General features: G+C 33.4%; 1 protein-coding gene across 1 annotated transcript in view; it reads left to right on the top strand.

Moving 5' to 3' along the window:
- The window catches only part of LOC127541529 (doublecortin domain-containing protein 1-like), a 183,806-nt gene that overhangs the window by 16,433 nt on the left and 144,861 nt on the right, over positions 1-22,512 (top strand). Inside the window, exon 2 of the mRNA XM_051966760.1 lies at positions 7,479-7,676. Within this exon, the coding sequence (XP_051822720.1) occupies positions 7,479-7,676 (198 nt within the window). The remainder of the gene's footprint in view (positions 1-7,478; positions 7,677-22,512) is intronic.

Genomic DNA, 22,512 nt, shown 5'->3' with positions numbered 1-22,512 from the left:
GTAGAGAGTTAAAAAAAAAAGTGAGAGAAAAGACACCATTACATACCTTCTTCTCAAGATAAGCCACAAAAGGGAAAAGAGATATGGAATAAAAGCTTTTAGAGAGATGAATCAAGTGACAATTTTTTCAGGATGTGACCCTGAACAAGTCCATTCTTTTCTCAGCTTCAGTAGCCTCATCCATAAAATGAGAGGTTAAGACTTAATGATCTCTAAGTTCCCTTCCCCTTGTCAAACCGTGACCATATATATATCCCTACATATACACTTCACATGATCAAGAACATTCTCCAGATACAATTGATCTCTTTTTAAATTAGCAATCAAAGAGCACCCAGATAAAGTCCTAGGTTCCAAACCAGAAAATCCTCAGACACTTATTAGCTGTATGATCCTGGAGAGGTCACATAGTCTTAAGTCTTCGTTTTCTCATGTTATAAGATGAGGCAAACTGGATTCAGCAGCCTCTAAGTTTCCTTTGAGTGCTTGAAATCTAGGAATCTGTATTACATATAATAATATTTATGTAGACACATTTTTTAGAGTCACATTTGGAAACTTGGATTAGCAAATTGTCAGATATCTATTTTAAACATTTTATAGATTCCTGATAGAATACCGTGCATCCAAGTTATTCATGTAATATGTACTATATTGAAAACCTTTAATTAACTTTTTAAAAAGAGATTTCATGTTTTCTCTTTGCAACTCTCTTTTTGTTTTTCTTCTTTTCTTTTTCTTTTCTGCCTTTTTCTTTCTCTTTTAATGCTCTACTATAATTTCTGCCTTTTCTTTTTGTTCATTCCTCTGTGTTCATTTAGGAACAGTCAAGGACAATCACTTCTCCTAAAGGATACTTCCTTAGGAGACGGTCAGTGAGGTTTACCTCAGAGTGGGAGCCCAATTTCCTGTGTGGCTTTTAAATCGATGCTCCCTGGCCAAAAAAAACATTAATGTTAAACGCAGCTTCACACTGGCACACAAAGAAGCAATGGGCATGCAAACAGGAGAGGAGGTGGACCAGGTCAGACACAGTAATTTTTGGATATTTCCCCCTTCCAAAAATCTGGCATGAGATCTAGAATTGACCCCTAGTGTATTTTACTTATCCACTGACCCAGAGAATCAGATCTTCATCTCAGTAACATGCTCAACAAAAGCTAATCATTATAATCCCTCAGTCCCCGAGAGTCCAGGTCTAGTTGTCAAGCCTTTAGCAGATGTCATTATACATGGAAACCTAAAGTAAAGATGTTGCCGCTCAAATGCATGTGAAATCTGTTGTGTTCAATGTTCAATTAATAAGGAACCTTTGAAAAGGAAAAAGATGTGCTTTAAAAAAGAATAGTAATAAAAAGAAAATGTGATTTAAATGTTTTAATAGATTTCTTTGAAAAGGTATATATGAATCTATTTGATGAAAAAGCAAGTACTAATATTTTTTCTTTTGGTTTTGCTAAAAATTCTAATTTTACAATAAATTATCTTTTAAAATTTTCCTATCTTTATTTTTTAAAGGGAAACTTTTTTTAAAATTCTGGTGCTCTCATGGTCTGTGACCACACTAATATGGGTACTTCCACTAATGCAAATAGCAGCTCATGTCTCTCTGCACAATTATTTGGGGGCTTATATTCTAAAAACAGATAAATAAGAGAAAGAGAGAGATAAAGATAAAAAAACAGTGAGAGAGACACATGTACAAACAGAGAGATAGAAAGAGATTAAAAGGGATAAAGAGAGGAAATAGAGAGAGATGGAGAAAGAGAGAGAAATAAAGAAGAGACAGAGATAAAGAGAGAGAGACAGAAACAGAGAGAGAAACAGACATAATACAGAAAGACAATGAGGTAGCTCCATCTTGATTGAATTTATATTTCATTTTCTTTCTTATTCAACATGTCATGATAGTCACTTACTCATCCTCCTACCTGATATTTGCCTTTAAATATGTTTATAATCAATATTGTTTAATATTTGTGTTTACTAAGTGAATTCATGTAAACCTATGCAAGTGTTTTACATTTTAAATCACAAAGGCTGAGAAGACATGGTTGATTTGTTTTTTATAGCAGGAATCACAGTGACATATGCAGACAAATGCTTAATGAGTGCTTTTTGAAGTTGATAACAATGATAACCTCCAAGTAAAAGTTAGAGGAATTAGTATTATTTTCTCTGAAATGAGAAGGTTTAATGGTGATTTAATAGTGGACATTAACTTTAAGAAGGGCTTTTCTTACAGAGGCTGATGACCAGTTAAAATCCTGTGATTTTATTCTGTCTCCACTGGAATGAAATTCAGCATGAAAGATTCAGGTTGCCTATAAGAGCAAATTATCTGGAAATGAGTGAAAGCTTAGAATAAGTTTTTGATCAATTCAGTTTTGTTGACTTAAACTGGAATGATTTGGAGTCAATTTACGTAGAGTTAGTCCACTTGTGTGTTTTGAAGGTTGGATTTTATTTTCATGGGTACCATCAACATGGTTGATTTATTCTCATCTGTGTTCATTTAAATATGATTCTTTAGGCAGACAAGAGATGGCATTAGATTCTATCCAATCAAAGAGACAGTAAGTGCCTACTATGTGCTGAGCTCTGGGAAGATAGTGATTAAAAAAAAATCTGATCTCAAGTGGCTCACAGTCCAGAAGGAGATGAGACACAGATAATAGATAATCCATTTAGATGCTTCATAACCATGTGATTTAGTATAACTTTTCCAGGAACAATAATTCTTTTAGGCTACAAAGATACAATTAAACAAATTATTAGCAAGAGTAGTCATGTGCTCAAGAGTACTGCTGCAAAAGAATTATATGTATATATGTGCATATATATATAATGTATATATACATATAATCCACTATTAATGGAATGCTTACATATATTTGCATATGTACATATATGTTTCTATATCTATCTACCTATTCCATTAATAATGAATTCACTATTAGAATGTAGCCTATAAGTCTGTGGTTTTTAGGGACAGAGAAATATATCAATTCTAGAAACTGCACTAAGATCTTGGTGACAGCTTGTATTTATTAACATTAGAACAATTTTTAATAGATTTTAAAAGTCAGGGCCATAAATAGAAAATGTTGTAGGTGTAGACAGGAGTTTCAGTAGGACCCAGTACTTCAAATATGATATTATTGGAAGTTTTTCTTCTGTAATAAATTTTTACCTTAAAATTTCAGCTGTATTTATGGGAGTCCTCTCTCTCATCATCTTGTCCCAAGCAATATAAAATGACCTCATTTTCAAATGTGATCCATGAATATTAGTACCTGCAAGGGAGATCTCTTAATGCAAAGGAGCAAAGCAAGTAGCTCTTTTATAATTATGAAGATAATCCAGTCAATTTAGTAATAAGCTTAGGTAGCCAATTTTCTTTCCTTACCTATATATTTCAAGATAACATTTTGGCTAGAAAATGTTTTCAGAAACATCAGTGTTAGAAAACAAATCTCCAGTTGAGAGTCATTCTTGATGAGACAAGAGATTTGTATCAGTCCACTCAGGTGGAGAGAATAGTCTGCAGTCCCTGAAGCTAAAGAACGAAGAGGAAATAAGATGAAAGAACCATGTAAATGACACATGAACTTAGAGAATTCTCAAATAATTTAAATACATATTTATATAAGCTTCTTTTGAATCAAATGAAACCATCAGACATTTATTAAGCACCTACTACATACTAGACTCGTTGCTAAGTTTTCAAAATGTATTTCATCCTGATAGCTTTATCATTTTACTTTTACTTCCCCAGTCACTCTCCAGAAATATATCCTACTTCCAATAATTAATGCCCACTCCCAATTGGGAAATAGCTGTTCAGGATTTGAATGTGGTATAGATGCTAAATAATATAAGAATATAAACATTAGAGAACACTTGTAAACAATTCAGCTTACCATTCCCCCCCAGTGAGCTGTTGCCTAGAATATATTTTCTTATGAAAGAGGTTTAACTTCAGAGATTTTTTTTTTACTTGAAAGAGACTTTTTCCTGGGCCTGCTTTTGAGTCTGGGTGATTTTTGTGTGGGCAATTATTCATAGACATAAAATGGTTTTCATAAATGTACAATCTTACAATTAGCTCATTCATTGCTTGTGCTCTGAAAAAACAGCCAAAGCAGCTTCAATCTAAACAGTTGGTCCTCAATTGGAGCAACGGGCTCTCTAGGAAAGTTTATTCAATGATCAATAGTACATAAAGGCTACCTTTGGTAGCATCTTTCGCAAAGAGTGGGGTCAGTGGGGTCAGTGACCAGGAATTTTGTTTCACTCCAGATCTGGCACTATGTTGGATCTTAAAAGGGGAAAAACATTAATTCAAAGATTCCATCCCTGTCCCCAAATCCCTAAAAACTCATCTTTTCTGGACTGATATTGTGTTAAAATACTGCAAACTACCTCCAACTCATTATTTCATACCCATTCCTGCTTAAGAGAGTCAGTCTTTAAAGGGAAAATCATATAAAGGAAATATTGTCAAATTCTGCATACTTAATGTTGATTTTTTTTTAAAGCTTCACTGTAATTTCAATGTAGTTACATTTTTCCTGTAAACATGTCTCATTGGTATTTTCTCCCTCCACACCAGTTTTTTTTTTTTAATGTTTCCCTATCTAAGGCAAAGCAATATGAAGCATTGTTTGCATTATTAGTTTCCTGATTATACAATTACAGTATTATTCTCTGGCCCTCTTATATTCAGCAAGTAATCAGTTGGAAAGCCAGACACTCCAGCGCCGAGTGAACAGATCATGAGCTGGTTAATTCAGATGAAAATATAGCATATCACGTAATCTTCATATTTAAAATGTTGATGGAAATTGTTTGCTCACCTGTTGTGACCTTTATCCTTTTGAAATGTATAGTGTCTAAGTGATTAATTTGAAGACACATTTCTTCCGCTTGTTTTCCTACTGTCTATGAACTTTCCCGTGCTCCTCAATGGATGTACTGATAAAACATGCAGAATATGTACATTGCGAGACAGATTAGATTCCTGCTCTGTACCGCAACTCAGTTCCTTGGCACAAAAGATATTAAACCAGAGGGACCTTGTTCCTTTATAGCATTGTTCCCAACAGCCCCAGATTTATGTGCTAGTGATAATCTTGCATCATTTGGTTTTAAGTAAATGTGTCCTACTTAGAAAAATACCATTTATAATGTTTCAAACACATTACAATGTCTCAGTCCAATTGGAGCAAAAGATACTATAATTTACCTTGTTTGTAATGATATAAAGGAAAAATAAAACAGCTGTTTTATGGTAAAATGCTCAGAGTAAGAAGTGAATGTTGTTCTTAGAATTAGTTTATTACTCCAGGGATGATTCAGGTGAGATGTTTAAGCCACAGAATTATGTTTTTAGTTATTAGAATGATTATTAGCTTGAATTATTATGATGATTACCTTAAGACTATCTTAACATCATTATCTTAAATTATGAACTCTTGTTACAAGAATAGCTTTGCTCATTTAATTTTTTTAAATAACTAGATATTATATACAGAGTTAATTGGGATGTTCTGAGTCTAGCTTTCCAAGATAAGATTTAAGGAGACTGGATTCGCTCCTAAAACTTACCCTCTAGCTGATAAATCTACTTTCCCTAACCACAATACCATGAAAAGTAGATACTTAGATAAGTGCTCAGCAATTTGCTGCAAAAATTACGTAAAGAAATATATTCACTTGATAAAAATAAACATAGATCACCTTTAAAGCTGTAAGTGAAAACTTTATTTCATTTCCTTATTGTAAATGACATGATATTTACAGAGGGTTCAAGATAGGTTTCTAAGGAATTGATAATAATGGAAATCAAATAATACCTTTTTCTTTCTAAGAGTGATAGATATGTTAAAAATAATATACGCATATCACATGATATATACCATAATACACATTTAAATATAATATACGATCACAATACATATATACATAACATATGCATATACACATAACACACATATACATATAACAAATGCATATTTACATAATACATTATACACATAATATATGTAGACACACACAATATATACATGCAATATATGCATGTACACAATACATATATACACATATGTGCACATATAATATACATCTAACCAATTTACATATAATACATACATGTGCACATAACACATATAATATAATACATGTACGCACCACATATATATACAATACAATATGTGCATACATAATACATGCCTAAACATGCCATACATATATACATACCATACATCTATGCACATAATGCATGTCTATAATACAATATATACACACAATACACAATACACATATATAAAATACATATATACATATAATACGCATATATATGTGTAATACACACATACTTGTAATACATATATACACAATGCATTTTTACATATAATACATGCATATATATAACATATTTATACATTTACATGTATACTATATATAGTAATGCATATTATATATAATACATGCATATACACACAATAAATGTACAAACAATACATGCATGCATACATATACACATGCAACACATGTACATACATATGATACATATATGCACATGCATATATAACACATTTGATAGTACAGTATATATATGTGTAACATACACATATACTATATAATAAATACATATACATATAATATATGATTGTACACACATTACACATATACATATATAGTCATATATAGTATACATATAGTCTGCAATATAGAAATGTTATATATAGTATATAACAGAATATATACTATATTATATATAATATATGTTATATTATGGTATTATTTTGAAATACATGCAGCTTTACTGGCATGAAAATTGTTCTCTTATACGTATTTAAAGCCTAAGATAGATTGAATTTGGCAAATGATTACTGACTTAGCATGTCTCCTCAGCAGCACATTATTATATATTTCCTTTTCGAAAAGATCTTCAATTTCTAACATCTTCTGAGGTTCAGTTACCTATTTGTTCCCAGAATTTAGTGTGGCTCTTCTAATGCTCTCCTATAATTCCCTCCTGATTATGATTTATAATCCTTTTATGAAGACTGTGTCCTAATGTTTCCTGAATTCCTAATAAGTTTGCTTAAATTACAAATGACTCTGAAAATAATTAAGGATGAAATTTCAATTTACACTCATAAGACTTTTTTTTTTCTTTAAACATCACTCACCGAGTGATTATGTATGTTATAATTTTGTTTTACTTAAGCTCTTAAGAACCCAGACAAAAATAACTGTCTCAAAGTGCAGTTTCCTCCATTTTCTAGTCTCAGAGGGGGGAATTTCTAGATTAGCTCCTCTCCCCCCTCTCCCTCTATCCCATCGGAAATCTACAGCTCTATGGGTTAGTCCCATTAATGTTCGGTAATAAGTTAGTCTTCAAATATCAATAAGATGATGTGGGCTTGATGGAAGTTAAATGCCCCTAAATCCTATGAATTGATCTACAGGAGCTGTTTTCCGCCTGATTGCCAGCTCCACCCAAGCATACATCCGCAGAATCGGGGAGGTCAGGGTGATGGAGGAGGAGGAGGTTCGGCGGCACACAGGCACTCTGCTCCTGACAGTGCCTTGCCTCAGAAGGGAAGTGAAGCGCGCTTGCCATGCTCAGTGGCATTTCCAAATGGAGCTCAGCTGGGGGCCTGTGCGTATTGCATGAATGGCACATACAGGGGGGGAAAAAGGAAATACATAATTTTGTCAAAGTAGTGGATCACAATCTCCCGGGTCCCCCTTCCCCCCGCAAAATCATCACCGCCGCACACTAATAGCTTTAATAGATACGGGTTTTATGCATATTTCAGTCACAGCAGTATTTCTAATGCATATGTGAAAGGGTCCTTAATTTATGTCTACCAACTGTGTGGTGCCCTTCTTTTGGGTAATGTCATCATCCTAATGGTGTTTCTATTATACTCAAAGGTAGCAAATGAGGCTTATTGCAAGAAGGTAATTGATTTTCACTGAGTGAAAATGTAAATAGCCATAAGAAATCCTATGAAAGATAAGCAGTTGAAAATTGCCAGAAAAAAAAAAAAAGATTCATCTACATGACTTATTGGTCCAAGTGTGTGAAAATGCTTCTTTTTTTTTTTAAGCTGATCCCTCAATAACTGTATTTCACATCATTTTACTTCCAATTGAAGTAAAAAATGGGAGAATGTAGATGATTTTGCTTTTACCAGTTTGACTGTGTGTGTTATGAAAATTACCATCTTGTTCTAAAGTGGGGTTTCCTTTTGTCAGTGTTGCTCTAAATGGAACCCTGTGAATAACGTTCCCGGTGCAGATATGTAAAGATCCGATTCTATTTGGATTTTTTGGTTGTAGTGAAAAATCAAGCATTTCTATTGACAAAATGAGAAAGCCTTATACTGTCTGATTCCAGTTGTAGGTTTGACTGAACTCTGTCCCAGAAGAAAATGAAAGATCAAAATGTTTTTAGTTTTTTTAGAGAATACTCTGGCATAATGGATAGAGTCAGGAAGTCATGAATTTAAGTGCTCTCTTTGGTACATTCTAGTCCTATGATCAAGGGCAATATAATCCTCTAGGATTCTAAGGAATTGTTTTGTCCATCTGGACTGATGGGAATGGAGGGTAGTGAGTTCCCTTACAAGGGACTTTACAAAAATGAAGTTATGTCTAGAAAAAAAACTAAATCATAATTTGGGGGGGGGTTCTTGAGTCTGCATATGTTTTATTTAATTGAAATCTTGCAAACAAGGATAAAACAAAATAACATTTATAAAGTGTCTGACACATACTGATTAAGTGACTGCTCCCTTCTCAAGTAAATCAAAATTACAAAATTTTCATGAGAAATGTTGAGCTGATCAAGGCTATGGAGACAATATTCAAATATTCTTTTAATTTTATGGGGGGAAGCTTGCGAAAAGAAATGCTTGTCAAACATAAATTGTTTTTTTACATCAGTGTTCTATTACCATGACTTAATTTTTAGGGTTAGCAATCTTTTAACCTGGTGTCTTTTTTCTGCTTCTAAAAATAATTTTGTGACATCCACTGAAGAAAAGAAGCACGTAGATAGCATTGGATGATTCTATAAAGAATGGATCAAGTTTTCAATCAGTGTCATTGAATCCAAGTGCAAGCACAGAATCATGGGATCATGATATAGAGCAAGAATGAAAGGTCAATTAGTGAAATATTCATTTTATAGATGTAGAAACAGGGGCCCAGAGATGTAAAGTGATTTTTCCAATGTCTCATCAGCCATGGGGATCTGAAGAAAGTGTGTGGATTTTCATTTGGATAGGGCACCAGTTGGGTGTAGTAGAAAAAAATCAAACTTTCCATGTCTTAAGAATAAAGATAAAAATAACTGACTCAATATGCATTTCTCCTCTGTTTTCTAGTCTTATGTGGAAGGGTTTTCTAAATTAGCTCTTGACCTCACCTCATATCACTGGAAATATTCAGCTTTGTAGGTCAGTTTTCCACAAACATAATGGAATTAGTCTTCAGATATCAATAAGATGATGTGAGCTGGGTGGACTTTAAATGTCCTAGATCCTATGCTTTGATGTACCTGATATACATTTTAATATGATTGCCTTCCTCATCTAGGCATAAGTCTGCAGAATCAGGGAGCTCAGAGTTCTAGCCCTAACTTGACCATAAATAGGTTGTGATCACATAACTTTAAACAAATCATGCTCACTCTGTGGACCTCCATTTTTTTTTGCCCCTAAAATAAGTCAGATGGATTTGTTCCTTTAAAGTTTCTTCCAGTTCAAATATGCTATAAACTTAAGATATAGTTGCTATTTTTGTAGACAAATCAATAAGGAAAAGAGAATCTGGACTATTTTGTATTGAAGGATATTTAGAGACATCCATTTTTTCCTTTAACTTTTAGTTGTCATCCACATGTATAGTCATTCTCAACATCTGGTTTCCAGTTCTTAACCTTGAGGGAAGGTGAGGGGTAACCATGTTGACTTATATTACTTAGTACTGAGAACACAATAAACTCTTTAATATTAATTAGCCCCCAAACAAACCCTGCAGTTGCTCTGCTTTCAGATTCCAATGGATTCCCTAGAGATAGAAAACTCATAAAAATTTCCAGAACCAAATTCCAACTGGAAGGAAACTAAAGGCAACCTAATGTTATAGTAAGTAATGTTATTTTCAGAGGAAGGGAAGGGGATCTAAATGGAAGAAAATGTATGATTCTATGAAATAAAATAAATTTATGAATAGTGCAAGTAAATTGCAATATTTACCTGGAAGGCAGCATAAATTAAGGGAAAAATTATTTCTGGAATTAAAGACCAGACTTAAAAGTCACATAACTTCCCAAAAGGCATTAACTTCATCATTTGTTAAAATGAGGAGGTTGGATTAGAGGGCTTCTCAAGTTCCTTCCAGTTCTAAATCTGTGATCTGAACATAGTCCTATTTTAATTTGATCATTATGTCAATATTATTATGTTTGCTCAGAGTTCACACACTTTAAGTTTACAGCTACACATTAAATAAATAATGAAAATTAAAGAGGGAAGATAGATTCTTGAAAATCATCAGGATGAGAAAAGGGATTATACCAATAATGGTGAATAGGGATTTATCACTTTTAGTGTATTTGGTAGGAGAATATGATGAGAGTAATGATTTCAAGAAGTGTGGGTCTCTGGGACCTTGAAAAGTCAAGGAAGTGGTCACTTTCCTATCATGTTTTTTAAGTGGCTTAGTGGTTTTTAGTGGGGTTTTTTTTAGTGGTTTAGTGGATTCATTTGACCAAATCAATTACTTTTGTTATATGAAGGAGCTATTGATTGTCATGCTTGGTTTACTTGTGATATTCATCAATATGTTTTTCAACTTTAGGAAAAGTTTAAAATGCAATTTTAATTGAAGTGTGTGGATTAACAAACTCATGTTATAGTTTTAGTTTTGAAGTTAAAGATGAAACTTAAGAGAAGCAAAGAGCTTCCCCAGTAACTTATGCTCCCTCTGCCTTGTTGTATAAGAACCTTATTTGGATTTCTTCTGCAAGGTCCCCAGGCTCATTTTAACTAGATAGTTCATTTATTTGATAGATCTGTAATTGCATAATTGATTTGATATTTCCTGGCTTGGTCTGCACTGAAATAAACATTTCCTTCTCAGAGAAGTGCCACTCTAAGCCCTGGAAGCGAATATAACTGCAGTTTCTTAACAATTGAAATGAGAGCATGCTGGCAGTGTATAACTATGGTTCATTCAGTCTTGCATCCTGAAAACTTTAATGCAGGTGAATTGTGGGCACATAACATTTGAGTTCAAATGCTTTTAAGAAATCATGCCATTTTGTCGTTTGACACTAATTTTCAACCCAGCATGCTTTAGCAATGACTTAAATTAGTTCCAAGTGAATTACAGTTAAGCTATTTTCTACCATCTGCAAGAAATTTTTTGATGCCAATGGAGTCTGGAGGGTTTTTTGAAAGTTCCTTTAGCATGCATTAAGCTTTGGGGCTCCTCACCAAAGACACTGAAATCTTCTGTTAACTCACACAACTGAAATGTCAGAAGCCAAGACTATAACTCTAAATACAATTCTACATCCATCTCTTCTGATTAATCCTCCCCCAATACTTTATCTCTGTTTCTTTTTCAAATTGTCAACAAGTGTCAAGTAAAATGTCTTGATGAAGAGTTTATCCCCTAGAATGGAAATCATGACTTCCACACATTTCAGCTAGCCCCCTCAAGACCTTCAATGTCTATGTCTCATATTGGCTGACTTAAAAATGGAGTACAGTAGAGGTCAGAGGTCTAATTACCCAATATCCATCTCCTTAATATTTCTTGGAAGCTCCTATCTTAAATTTTTTTGATATTTTGGTTTAAAATGCTTGGTAACCATATGAAATGTAAATCATTGTTTGAAAAAAGTCAATGACATGGCAAGACTAGAGCATCAGCCCACATGTAATACTTATCTACTGCTGGATATTAAAAATAAGTTGGCAACATTTTCCTCTAAGAAGTGAAGTTTAGAATTGTCCATAATCAGAAAAAAAAAGCACTTGTGGAAACTGATTTCATTGTATAATGATCAACTATGAAAGACTTTGCTCTTTTCAACAATACGGTGATCCAAGACAATTCCAATAGACTTGTGGTGGAAAATGCCATCCACATCCAGAGAGAGAAAGAATTGTGGGGCATTCATTTTTGGTACTTCATAATGAATACAAATACAAAAAATACAAAATGAAATACCTCATAATGAATACAAATACAAATGAACACAAATAAGGGAATATAAAGTCTTCAAGGCAGGATGGTGAATTTAGAAGAGGTCTGATCAAATACTAAATACCAAGTATTAATATTCTAACTTTTAGATCATTCTTTAAAAGAATTCTGAGTCCCATCAAAGTACAATAATATAAAGTGTTAAATACAAAAATATTTCAATTATATACATAACCTATAGAGAAATGTTAGAGGCAACTAAAAATGTTTAAAGATAAATTTTTTTCAAATCACATAGGCTATAGAGTCTGCATGTGGTAACAAGATACATTAAACCTTTCTAAGAGCTATCGATTTATCATTTCTGTTAAAACTTAGACATTGAGAAAAGAGAATATTATATCTTTAACACTTGAAGTTGTCCATAGTTACCACTTACAGATATTAAAGCTATACTGATAAAGTATTTGAAGTAAGTAAATAAGTAATAAAACACATCAAAGTAGTTATGACGAGACAGCCAGATGGCAGAGAATTGCGGTTCTCGCAGTAATTTTATCAAAATTACTATTGTCATGGCATGTTAGTTTTCATAAGAATTTGTACAGTCACTGATCTCATACAGACAAATTAATTTCAGGTTCTCTCATGTGTAGTCACATAACAGCTATACTTGAGCACGCACAAAGGAAAATTAAATAATCATAGTTGCATAAACTTGAAAAGCAGCACAGTTTCTTAAGTTTACTATTCCATAACATCTTGGAATTGGTGATCATTTCTGTTATATTAAACTCAAATTGATCTGCCATGGTACTACCATTATGTGGTTTGTTATGTGTTTGGTCTTTGTTAAGTAAGGATTCCATGTTGTGTCATTTATTAAGATAGAATTATGATTAAAGTAGCAATATTATAATTCTTACATTTATGATTTTTCTTTGTTAATTTCTTTACCTCTTTATTTAGTGATGAGAAAAATAAATTCTTTGCATGCTATAAATTTAATCCCAGTGTAACTCTTCTCCTAAATGTTATTGCATTAAGAACGTTGGGTATTTCTATCTTTATATCTCCTTCTAAAAATTGAGTGGGTTATATTAAATCATCTCTAATGTCTCTTTCAACTTTGATATTCAATGTTCTGTCTTATAAGGTGAGAGTACTTTAAAAAAAATCTCTTAATAATTAATAGTATTTTTTTAATTACATGACAAGATAATTTTCAATATTCATTTTTTGAGTAAGATTTTGAGTTCCAAATTTTTCTTCTTCTTTTTCTTCCTTCCTCCTCTTCAAGACAGCAAGCAATGTACAATGTACAAATGTACAATCATTTAAAACATTTCTATATTTGTCATGTTGAAAAAGAAAAATCAGAACAAAAGGAAAAAAAAACCATGAGAATGAAAAAAAAGTAACAGTATGATTCATTTAGGATTCAGTACCCCAGGTTCTTTTTCTGGATGTGGATGTCAGGATTCAGTACCCCCAGTTCTTTCTCTGGATGTGGATGGCATTTTTCATTACAAGTCTCTTGGAATTATCTTGGGTCATTGTTTGCTGAGAAGAGCTAAATCTATCCTAGCTGATCATCTTACAATGTTGCTGTTACTGTGTAGAATGTTCTCCTGGTTCTGCTCAGTTCACTCAGCATCAGTTCATGTAAGTCTTTCCAGGTTCTCTGAAATCTCATAAGGTAAGAGTTCTTAACTTGAGTTCCAAGAAATATTTAAAAATATTTTTCAATATAATCAGTTTCCTTTGTAATCCTATGTATTTTATTTTATGCATAGTCTCCAAAAGGGAAGGGGGAGGGAAATAGTACCTATTTTAAGGCATTGTACTAAGTACTTTACAATATTATTTCAATTGACCTTCACAACAACATTGGGAGGTCTGTGATATTGTTATTTTCACTTTATGGATAAGGAAACTGAAACCCACTGAGATTAAATTGTTGTTGTTTAGGGTCACAAAGCTAATCAAGTATCTTGATTTCAAGTCTTCCTAATTTCACACTTAGCACTTTCTGAAGCAGCACATAGCTGCTCCTGTAAGCATCTGAAGGTTTCTCCAGCTGCTAATGGGATGTATAACACATAACAAGTTGAGAAGTCTTATTCTGATGTCCTCCTTTAGATCTAATGGTCTGTGTTTAGTACATCCTGAAGTCCTTCTCTGATATTCTATACTCTTAAGATTCCTTCATTTTTTTTTACAGTCTCTATGCCTATGATTCTATATGTAAACAAAAAGAATTTAAAATCTGGTCTTTTTCCCATTGGATTTACTGTCCATATCCAACCAACAGGTTCTAATTTCAACGGAACCACTTGTGAACAAATTAATTTATTTTTAGCTTTATTTTGTTTCATTTTCATTTATACACTTACCATGTTTCTATTCTGAAATTGTATTTTTCCTTGCAAATGGATAGAACATGATATTCTTATAGTACAAATCTGACCGCACTTGAGTAAACTCCAGTAGCTTCTTATTACCACTAGTATCCGATATAAACATCTCTATTGGGCATCTAAGACCCATTTAACCTGATTGCAGCCTACCTTTCCATTTCCGTTGTACATTATTTTGCTTTACATACATCCTTCAGTCCAACAAATTGGACTTCTTGATGATCCTCACATACAGAATTCCATCTCCTAAGTTCAAGACCAGCCTCAGACACTTACTAGCTGTATGACTCAGATGAAGTCACTTAATCTTTTTGCCTAATTTTCCTGAACTTTAAAGAAGAGACAATAGTACCTGCTTTGCAGAGTTGTTAGGAGGATAAAATGAGATACTTATAAAAGTACTTAGCACAGTGCCCAACACATAGTAGACACTATATTAATGCCTCATCCCTTTCCTTCTTTTTCCCTTTCTTCTCCCTTTTGCTTAATGCTTTTTTCTTCCCCTTTCCCATTGCCTTTCTTTTGATCCCAATGTTTTTATGCAAGGCTGAAATGCACTCCCCTCTTGCTTCCAGATTTTGGAATCCCTAGTTTTCTTCAAAGCTCAGCCCAAATGCTATTTTTATATATTTTATATATATTAAATATATATTTGTGTACATTTGATGTATATGTCACTCCTTCTGGAGGAGGATTTTTTTTGTCTTCATGTCTACAGTGATTGACACATAGTAGGTGTTTAATAAATGCACATAGACAGATTGATTCCCTTTGTATAAAATTGCCTTGACGCTTTCACTATGAAGTCATTAAATTATTACTAAGCTTTTCTAAAATATCATGAAACTCTCTTCTACTAACATCATTCAGCTAATTACCCATTTATAACATTGTTTCTATGGAATTGCCCCCTGTAACATCATTTCACTTAACATCATGTTTTTGCAGAACTAATTAATGGCATTATTTGATATATGTCTATATTAAAAAAAACCTTTTTGGAAAAATACTTCTATAAAATGTAATTTATATTATTTTGGTCTGTCTTATGCTTCTTATTGATGTCATCAGTATCTACTCTCAACTATTTAGACCAATCATTACGTAGAAAGATATATATCTTGTCTATGCTATTTGTGGCAAATTATTCAGCCTCTGTAGCTCTCAATTTCCTCACTAGTAAAGTGCATTCTACCAAGTCCCTTCCATTTGAAACATTCTGGAATTCTGTTCCTTTGTAACTGAGCAAATGTCATTATTGGCTGGCACTCTTGCCTAAAACAAATCATTCCAACAAGGAAGAAAATATGATGTCAATAATCCAAGATTCCAGATAGTACAAATTGCAAATATCCTTAGCATTAATTTCCCTTATGTTTATCATATGACCATGGGAGAATCATTAAAACTTCACAGACTCAGTTTCCTAATCTGTAAAATGACTAGATGGCCCTGAGGTTGTTTCCAGGAAAAGATCCTTCAGTTCTCTGTCAAGAGAATAAATACAAAAGCTCATGCTTTTGCTCTCAAGGAGGAATCGATCCATTAAATGTGAACGAATCAAGTAAACTCAAGTATTTCTCTTGTTGTTAGAGTATATGGTTCCAAGTTTACAATAATAAAAATTAATCTTCCAAAAGTGAGTATTAGCAAAGCAAGGAAATCAGCACAGACAGAATGGCAGCAGTTATAGTAACCAACCTCTGTCCTGCAAACAAGAAGCAGGGCTGTCATTGCTGAAGTTGGAGAATGACCCAGTCATATGATCTATAGAGAATATGAACATCCATGGATAGATAGAAAGAGAAAGTGGATAGCTGGAACCTCATCAAGGAAGAGCTAAAAGGGTCAAGTGTATTTGTGTGGGCTTTGTGTTTGTGTCTGTGAACTGTTTCCTTGGTGCTATGTATGTCCACTCACCTTATTCTCACATCTTGTGTGATGGGATATGTGATAGAGTTTCTCAGACAAAGAGTCTTTAGCCATGATGAATCTGTATCATAATCAGTCACGATGATGTATTGACAGTAAATTCTGAGCCATTCTTTTTCTTTGAGGGGCACATCAAGGGTTTGAGGAATCTGGGTAATTATAGAATCTTTACATGAAAAAAAATCCAGGAGAGGATGTGGTGGATTTTTCAGTTCTTTTTTTTAAGGTTATTGCCTTTTGTCAGCTCTCTTTTAATTAATTAGATAGGGAATTACAGCTTATTCTATGCCCTTTATTCTAATGATGAGACCAATTGTAGACATGTAGACTAGAATTTTTTTTTTGAAGACTGAACTGGGAAAGTATGAGAATCAGTCTAGTAATCCTAACGACTTTTTAGAATAATTCGCCGTGGTTATCTTTAGAGTCAATGCATAGTTACATAAATGTGATGGATGATAATGGCTTGGAATTAGGAAGACCTGAATTCAAGTTATACTCAGATACTTCCTACCTATCTGACCCGAGATAGCCAATTAACCTCTATTATCCTCAGTTTCCTCATCTATAAAAGAGATATGATTATAATATTCACAGATTTGTCCTGAGAATCAAGTAATATGTACATAATTTGCAAACTTTAAAATGCTGTGTACTTTTAATCCAGCAATGTCTCCACTGGGTCTGTATACTAAAGAGATCATAAAAAAGGAAAAGGACCCACATGTGCAAAAAGGTTTGTAGCAGCTCTTTTTGTAGTGGCAAGGAACTAGAAACTGATGGATGCCCATCAGTTGGGGAATGGCTAAATAAGTTATGTTATATGAATGTTGTGGAATATTATTGTTCTGTAAGAAATGATAAGCAGGATCATTTCAAAGAGGGCTGGAGAGACTTACATGAACTGATGCTAAGTAAAATGAGCAGAACCAGGAGATCATTGTATACAACAATAACAAGATTGCATGATGATAAATTCTGAAGGATGTGGCTATTTTCAATAATGAAATGATTCAGGCCAATTGCAACATACTTATGATAGAAGAGTCATCTGCATCTAGAGAGATGCAGATATAAATCAACTAAGTCAATAGACTAAATCAACATAGTATTTTCACCTTTTGTTGTTTTTTACTTGTTTTTTTTTCTCATTTTTTCCTTTTGATCTGATTTTTCTTTGTATCGCATGATAAATGTGGAAATATGTTTGGATTGCACATGATTAATTTTTTAAAAAAAGAATTGCACATATTTAAACTTTATCAGATTGCTTGTTGTCTTGGGAAGGGGAGAAAAATCTGGAAAATAAGGTTTAGTGAAGGTGAATGTTGAAAATTATTTTTACATATATTTGGAAAAATAAAATAAAGTGTTGTGTAAATGTTAGCTATCTCTTGACTGCATATCCTCTTCACATATTTATTTGATAGAGGAGACGTAGACTCTTAGGAAGAAACTCATCTCTTTGAGAAATTTCACTTGATCACAAAACATTCAAGAAAAGATGAATGGAAGGGCCCTTGGCTTTGATACCCTAAATAGAGATCAAAAGAGTACCCAAATACTTTTCAGAATTATAAGATTTTGCATTTTAATAACTTTACAATTATCTTTATAATTTATAATTTATGCTTATATTTATTAAAAATTCAAAACTTTTAACAAATTATTGATTAAATAGTAATGCCACTGAATAACAGGGTGGAGCAGTAGAGAGGATGTTGTATTTAGCCTAGAAGATCTGTGTTCAAATCTTAACTATGCACTTTGGGAGCTTGATTCAGACACCTCCCTCTGGATATCAGTTTCCTCTTGTATAAAGTGAGTTTGGGGTCTTTAAGGTCCTTTTTAACTCTCTGTGATTCTATAACTAGTGACCTAAATGGGTTAATATGCTTCCAAAGGTTGAATGGTTTATTTACCCATACACTACAGTGTAATGTAGTTACCTTTTCTTATTCCCCCCACTCACTGCCAGGTGTCCCAAAGACATTTTTAGTTTATGCTAATGTGACATTCATGAACATTTTATCCATTGTTGTAAAGACAGTCCCTCTGTGTCCCTAGATTAGGCCCCTTGTTTACTGATAGGATCTTTAGACTCTTTTCTTTCTCCCCCTTTCTTTTTTGCTTCTTTCTGTACTCTCCTGGCACTTACTAATGGTTGTCTTTCTCATTGTTTCTTGCTCTGCCACGAGCTCTTGATTGCTGAGTGATGGAATTGAGACAGCAACCAATTACCACATCGTAGTTCTGTTCATATCCTACTGTGATCTATTGGTTTAAATGCCTTAAAATCCTTAAATCTGTGTTTTCACCAGAAACCAAATCATTTACAAGTTGTTGTGGTTTTTTTTAAACCTCTTTTGGAAAAAAAGACAATTCTAACGTCAACTTTTTTCCTTAATTGTCGTGAGCTAAGGATAGTGCTTCTATCCTTGGACAGCTGGACATGAATACTTAGGATTAAATTGTATCCCTGACATGTAATTACCTCTATTCTTGTGCAAAAGTCTATTGTTTATTGATCTTGAGCCATCCTTAAACTGTAGCCTTTTCTTCATGGTGCTGATTAGCTCATGTTATTCTGATCTGGGTTAATTGATATAAAAATGTACTTGCTAAGTGAGGGAAGAAACCTCCTCTAAGCTTCTTGAAACTTATGGTAGCACAAAAAGGTTGTTGGACCCTAAAGTAAACTTGTAAAAGACATACTATCCTTAAGAACTTTGTTCTTAAGTTGGCATATTGTTGTGAGTTGTTCTGGGCTGGCATATATGCTGGGAGACTCCTTGCCCTCATCACAAAAGGCACTTAACCTGAGGACTTGGGAAAGGGCCAGCAATTCCATCCTTGCCCTGGTGGATTCATCCTAATAGTATTCATCCTTGAATATGTGGACTCAAGCCTAATAGGCTTCTCATCTTTTTGTATTTCATGGATGCCTTTGTCAGTCTCGTGAGATCCCAATAATACTGTGATTGATTGTCCATATTCATAAGTGAAAAAATTGCTAACTTTCAGTTACAGACTGATAAAAATAAAGATGTAGATTTTCTTTCATGCAAGTTTATGGGATCTATGAAACTTTACAGTTAATAACTCTTGTTCTAGGTGGATGCTTTGAAAAAGAATCAGATTTTAAAATGTTACTAGGGAAATATTTGATTGAAAAAAAGATAGACTGATATCATGATTAAGTATAAGTGATAGATAACCAGTGGATGACAAGTATATGCCACTAGTGTTCTTACAATATTAGGAGAAAGTGAGAGTGACCCCACCTAGAACATCAAGATATAATCCCTTGGTTATGGACAAGAGTAACACTTGATGGGAATGATTAGTAAGATCAGGGTTTGTTTTTGTTTTTGTTTTGTTTTGTTTTTTTTTTTGAGTTTTTAAGTAACATACACAAGATGATTCCCCCCAATAGAATGTTAATCTCTTGAGGTTAGCTTCTGTTTTGTTTTTGTCTTTCTATCCATCCTCACTACATAGAATTATGCCTGACACATAGTAGGCACCTAATAAATGTTTAGTGAATGAATGTTCTTCCTAATTTTTCATCTTCTCCACTTCTGTGCCATATTCTTCTGCCTATCTAAAGAATTTCTATTTTTAAACATTTTTTTTCTCTTTATCCTTCCATGTTCTTATTTCTCAAAGGAAGAAGTCACTTATTTCCAAAGTTCTTTTTTTCTCTCCTCCTCCTCCTCCTTCTCTTCCTCCTTCTCCTTCATGGAATCATTTTTTGCCCTCCTGCCTCCCGAATGTGAGCATTTCTCAACAAGTCCTTAGTTCTCATTTCTTCTTTTGACCCTATTTTTGAGCAAACCCATTTAGTCTCACAACATTAGATGTTCTCTCTATGTTGTTTACTCCTACATCTTATCTCCAATCCTTATCTCTCATGTAAAGTACAGTGTTACTACCTCAGGTTCTACCTGGATAAAAACAGAACTAATTACCTTGCTACTTATAAACTTGTGACTTCCCTCTTATTAAAGGTTGGCCCTATTGTTGCAGACATCCAAGTTCAAAACTTAGATTTCTATTTGACTTCTTTCCTCTCATCTTTTTCTTCATCCAATAAGTTGCTCTGTTTGTTGATTCTTCCTTGATCCTTCTTTTGCACATGTCCTTTATATCTCATCTTAAATTTAAATCAATTTTGGCAATTGCCATTGCTATTGTAAAGGGCATAACATTCTGCTCCTCTCCATTTCCACTCAATATCTTTATTATTCTATAAACCAAATCACCTATCCACTCAGTTTCCACTGCCATTACAAAAAAAGGCTGCTATAAACATTTTTGCACAGATAGGTCTTTTTCCCTTTTTTTATGGTCTCGTTGGGCTATAGAACCAGTTGAAACATTGCCGGATCAAAGAGTATGCACAGTTTGTGCTAGTTCCATATTGTTCTCCAGAATGGTTGGATCACTTCACAACTCCACCAACAATGTATTAGTGTCCCAATTTTCCCCCATTCCCTCAAACATTCATCATTATTTTTTCCTGTCATTTTAGCCAATCTGAGAAGTATGTAGTGGTACCTCAGAGTTGTCTTAATATACATTTCTCTGATCAATAGTGATTTAGAAAAAAAAGAAAAAAATAGTGATTTAGAGCACTTTTTCATATGACTAGAAATGGTTTTAATTTTTTATCTGAAAATTATCTATTCATATCCTTTGACCATTTATCAATTGGAGAAAGATGAACCCCTTTTTTTTATCTGAATGTGTTTAGGAAATCTTTTGGTTTGGTGTGTATGTATATTCCCAATGTTTAGCACAGTATTTAGCACAATACAAATGCTTAAATGCTTTTCATTTATTTCATTCATTCTCATTACTACCATTATAGTTTATTACTTTCCTTATACCTGGACCATTATAATTGCCTTTTACACATTCTCCCTACATTTAAACTCTTACTATACCATTCCATTCTGTACCTTGTATTTATCTTAATCTTTCTGAAGAACCACTTTGATAATACCTTCCCTCTTTAGTATGCTTCAGTGACTGTCCATTGCCAGCCCTAGTTTTCAGTTCCTTAGGCTGTTATTCAAGGCTGTTCAATAGTTGCCACCAACCTACCTTTCCTACCTTTCCTGTCTTTTATCATGCCCTTGTTAAATCACAGAATTTCAAACCAAATTGGGCTTAGTAGACTGCCTGGAAATTATAAAAATGTTTATAGAATCAGAGAATTTAAAAATTGGAAGGAACCTCAGTAGCCATTTGATCCAAAAGAATATTTATTATGTCATATAAATTACAGTTATCTAGCCTATGCTTGAAGTTCTCCACTGAAGGAAATTCCATCAATTTTGATGTAATATAGTTAATACTTATTAATGAGTGATTAGCCTTAAATATAGGGAGGGGAAAGTATATGCATGTAGACCTATGGTTTTTTGCTCATAGATTTTGAAGGTTTAGTAAACAATTCCTGTCCTGCTTTAAATCTAGCCCAGACTGGAAATGGGATCATATTTGGACTGTAGGTTTACCATAAGGTTACTCAGTCTTTAAGTAAGGGCGTTTCTTTTATTATAATGTCCCCTGAGGTAGCTAATAGAAAAGTAGTATCATTTCAAAATTATATTTACCTGCAATCTTGGGAACAAAGGATGAAACAGCATCATGACATGATAATCTACTCTGGATTTAGTTAGCTCAGAGATGGGCCAGCTTCTATAGACATAGACTCTAGAAGGAGCCTTTGACCTCTGGCCACATCTTTCCTACCCCAAACATGCATTTTCAGAAAGATTTATTTCAGGGAATCTTGGCATGGACACCAGAATCTAGGCTTATTTCACCTAAAAGTAAACTAGAATAGAGGGTAACTTTAATTGGAACTCTCATCTTTATTCCTTCATTAGTTTCTCTCTCAGGTCTAAAA

Source organism: Antechinus flavipes, chromosome 6 (assembly GCF_016432865.1).
Source record: "Antechinus flavipes isolate AdamAnt ecotype Samford, QLD, Australia chromosome 6, AdamAnt_v2, whole genome shotgun sequence".
Classification (NCBI taxonomy): Eukaryota; Metazoa; Chordata; class Mammalia; order Dasyuromorphia; family Dasyuridae; genus Antechinus; species Antechinus flavipes.
Note: the sequence above shows the minus strand (reverse complement) of the source record. Positions and strands in the feature narration are given on the sequence as shown.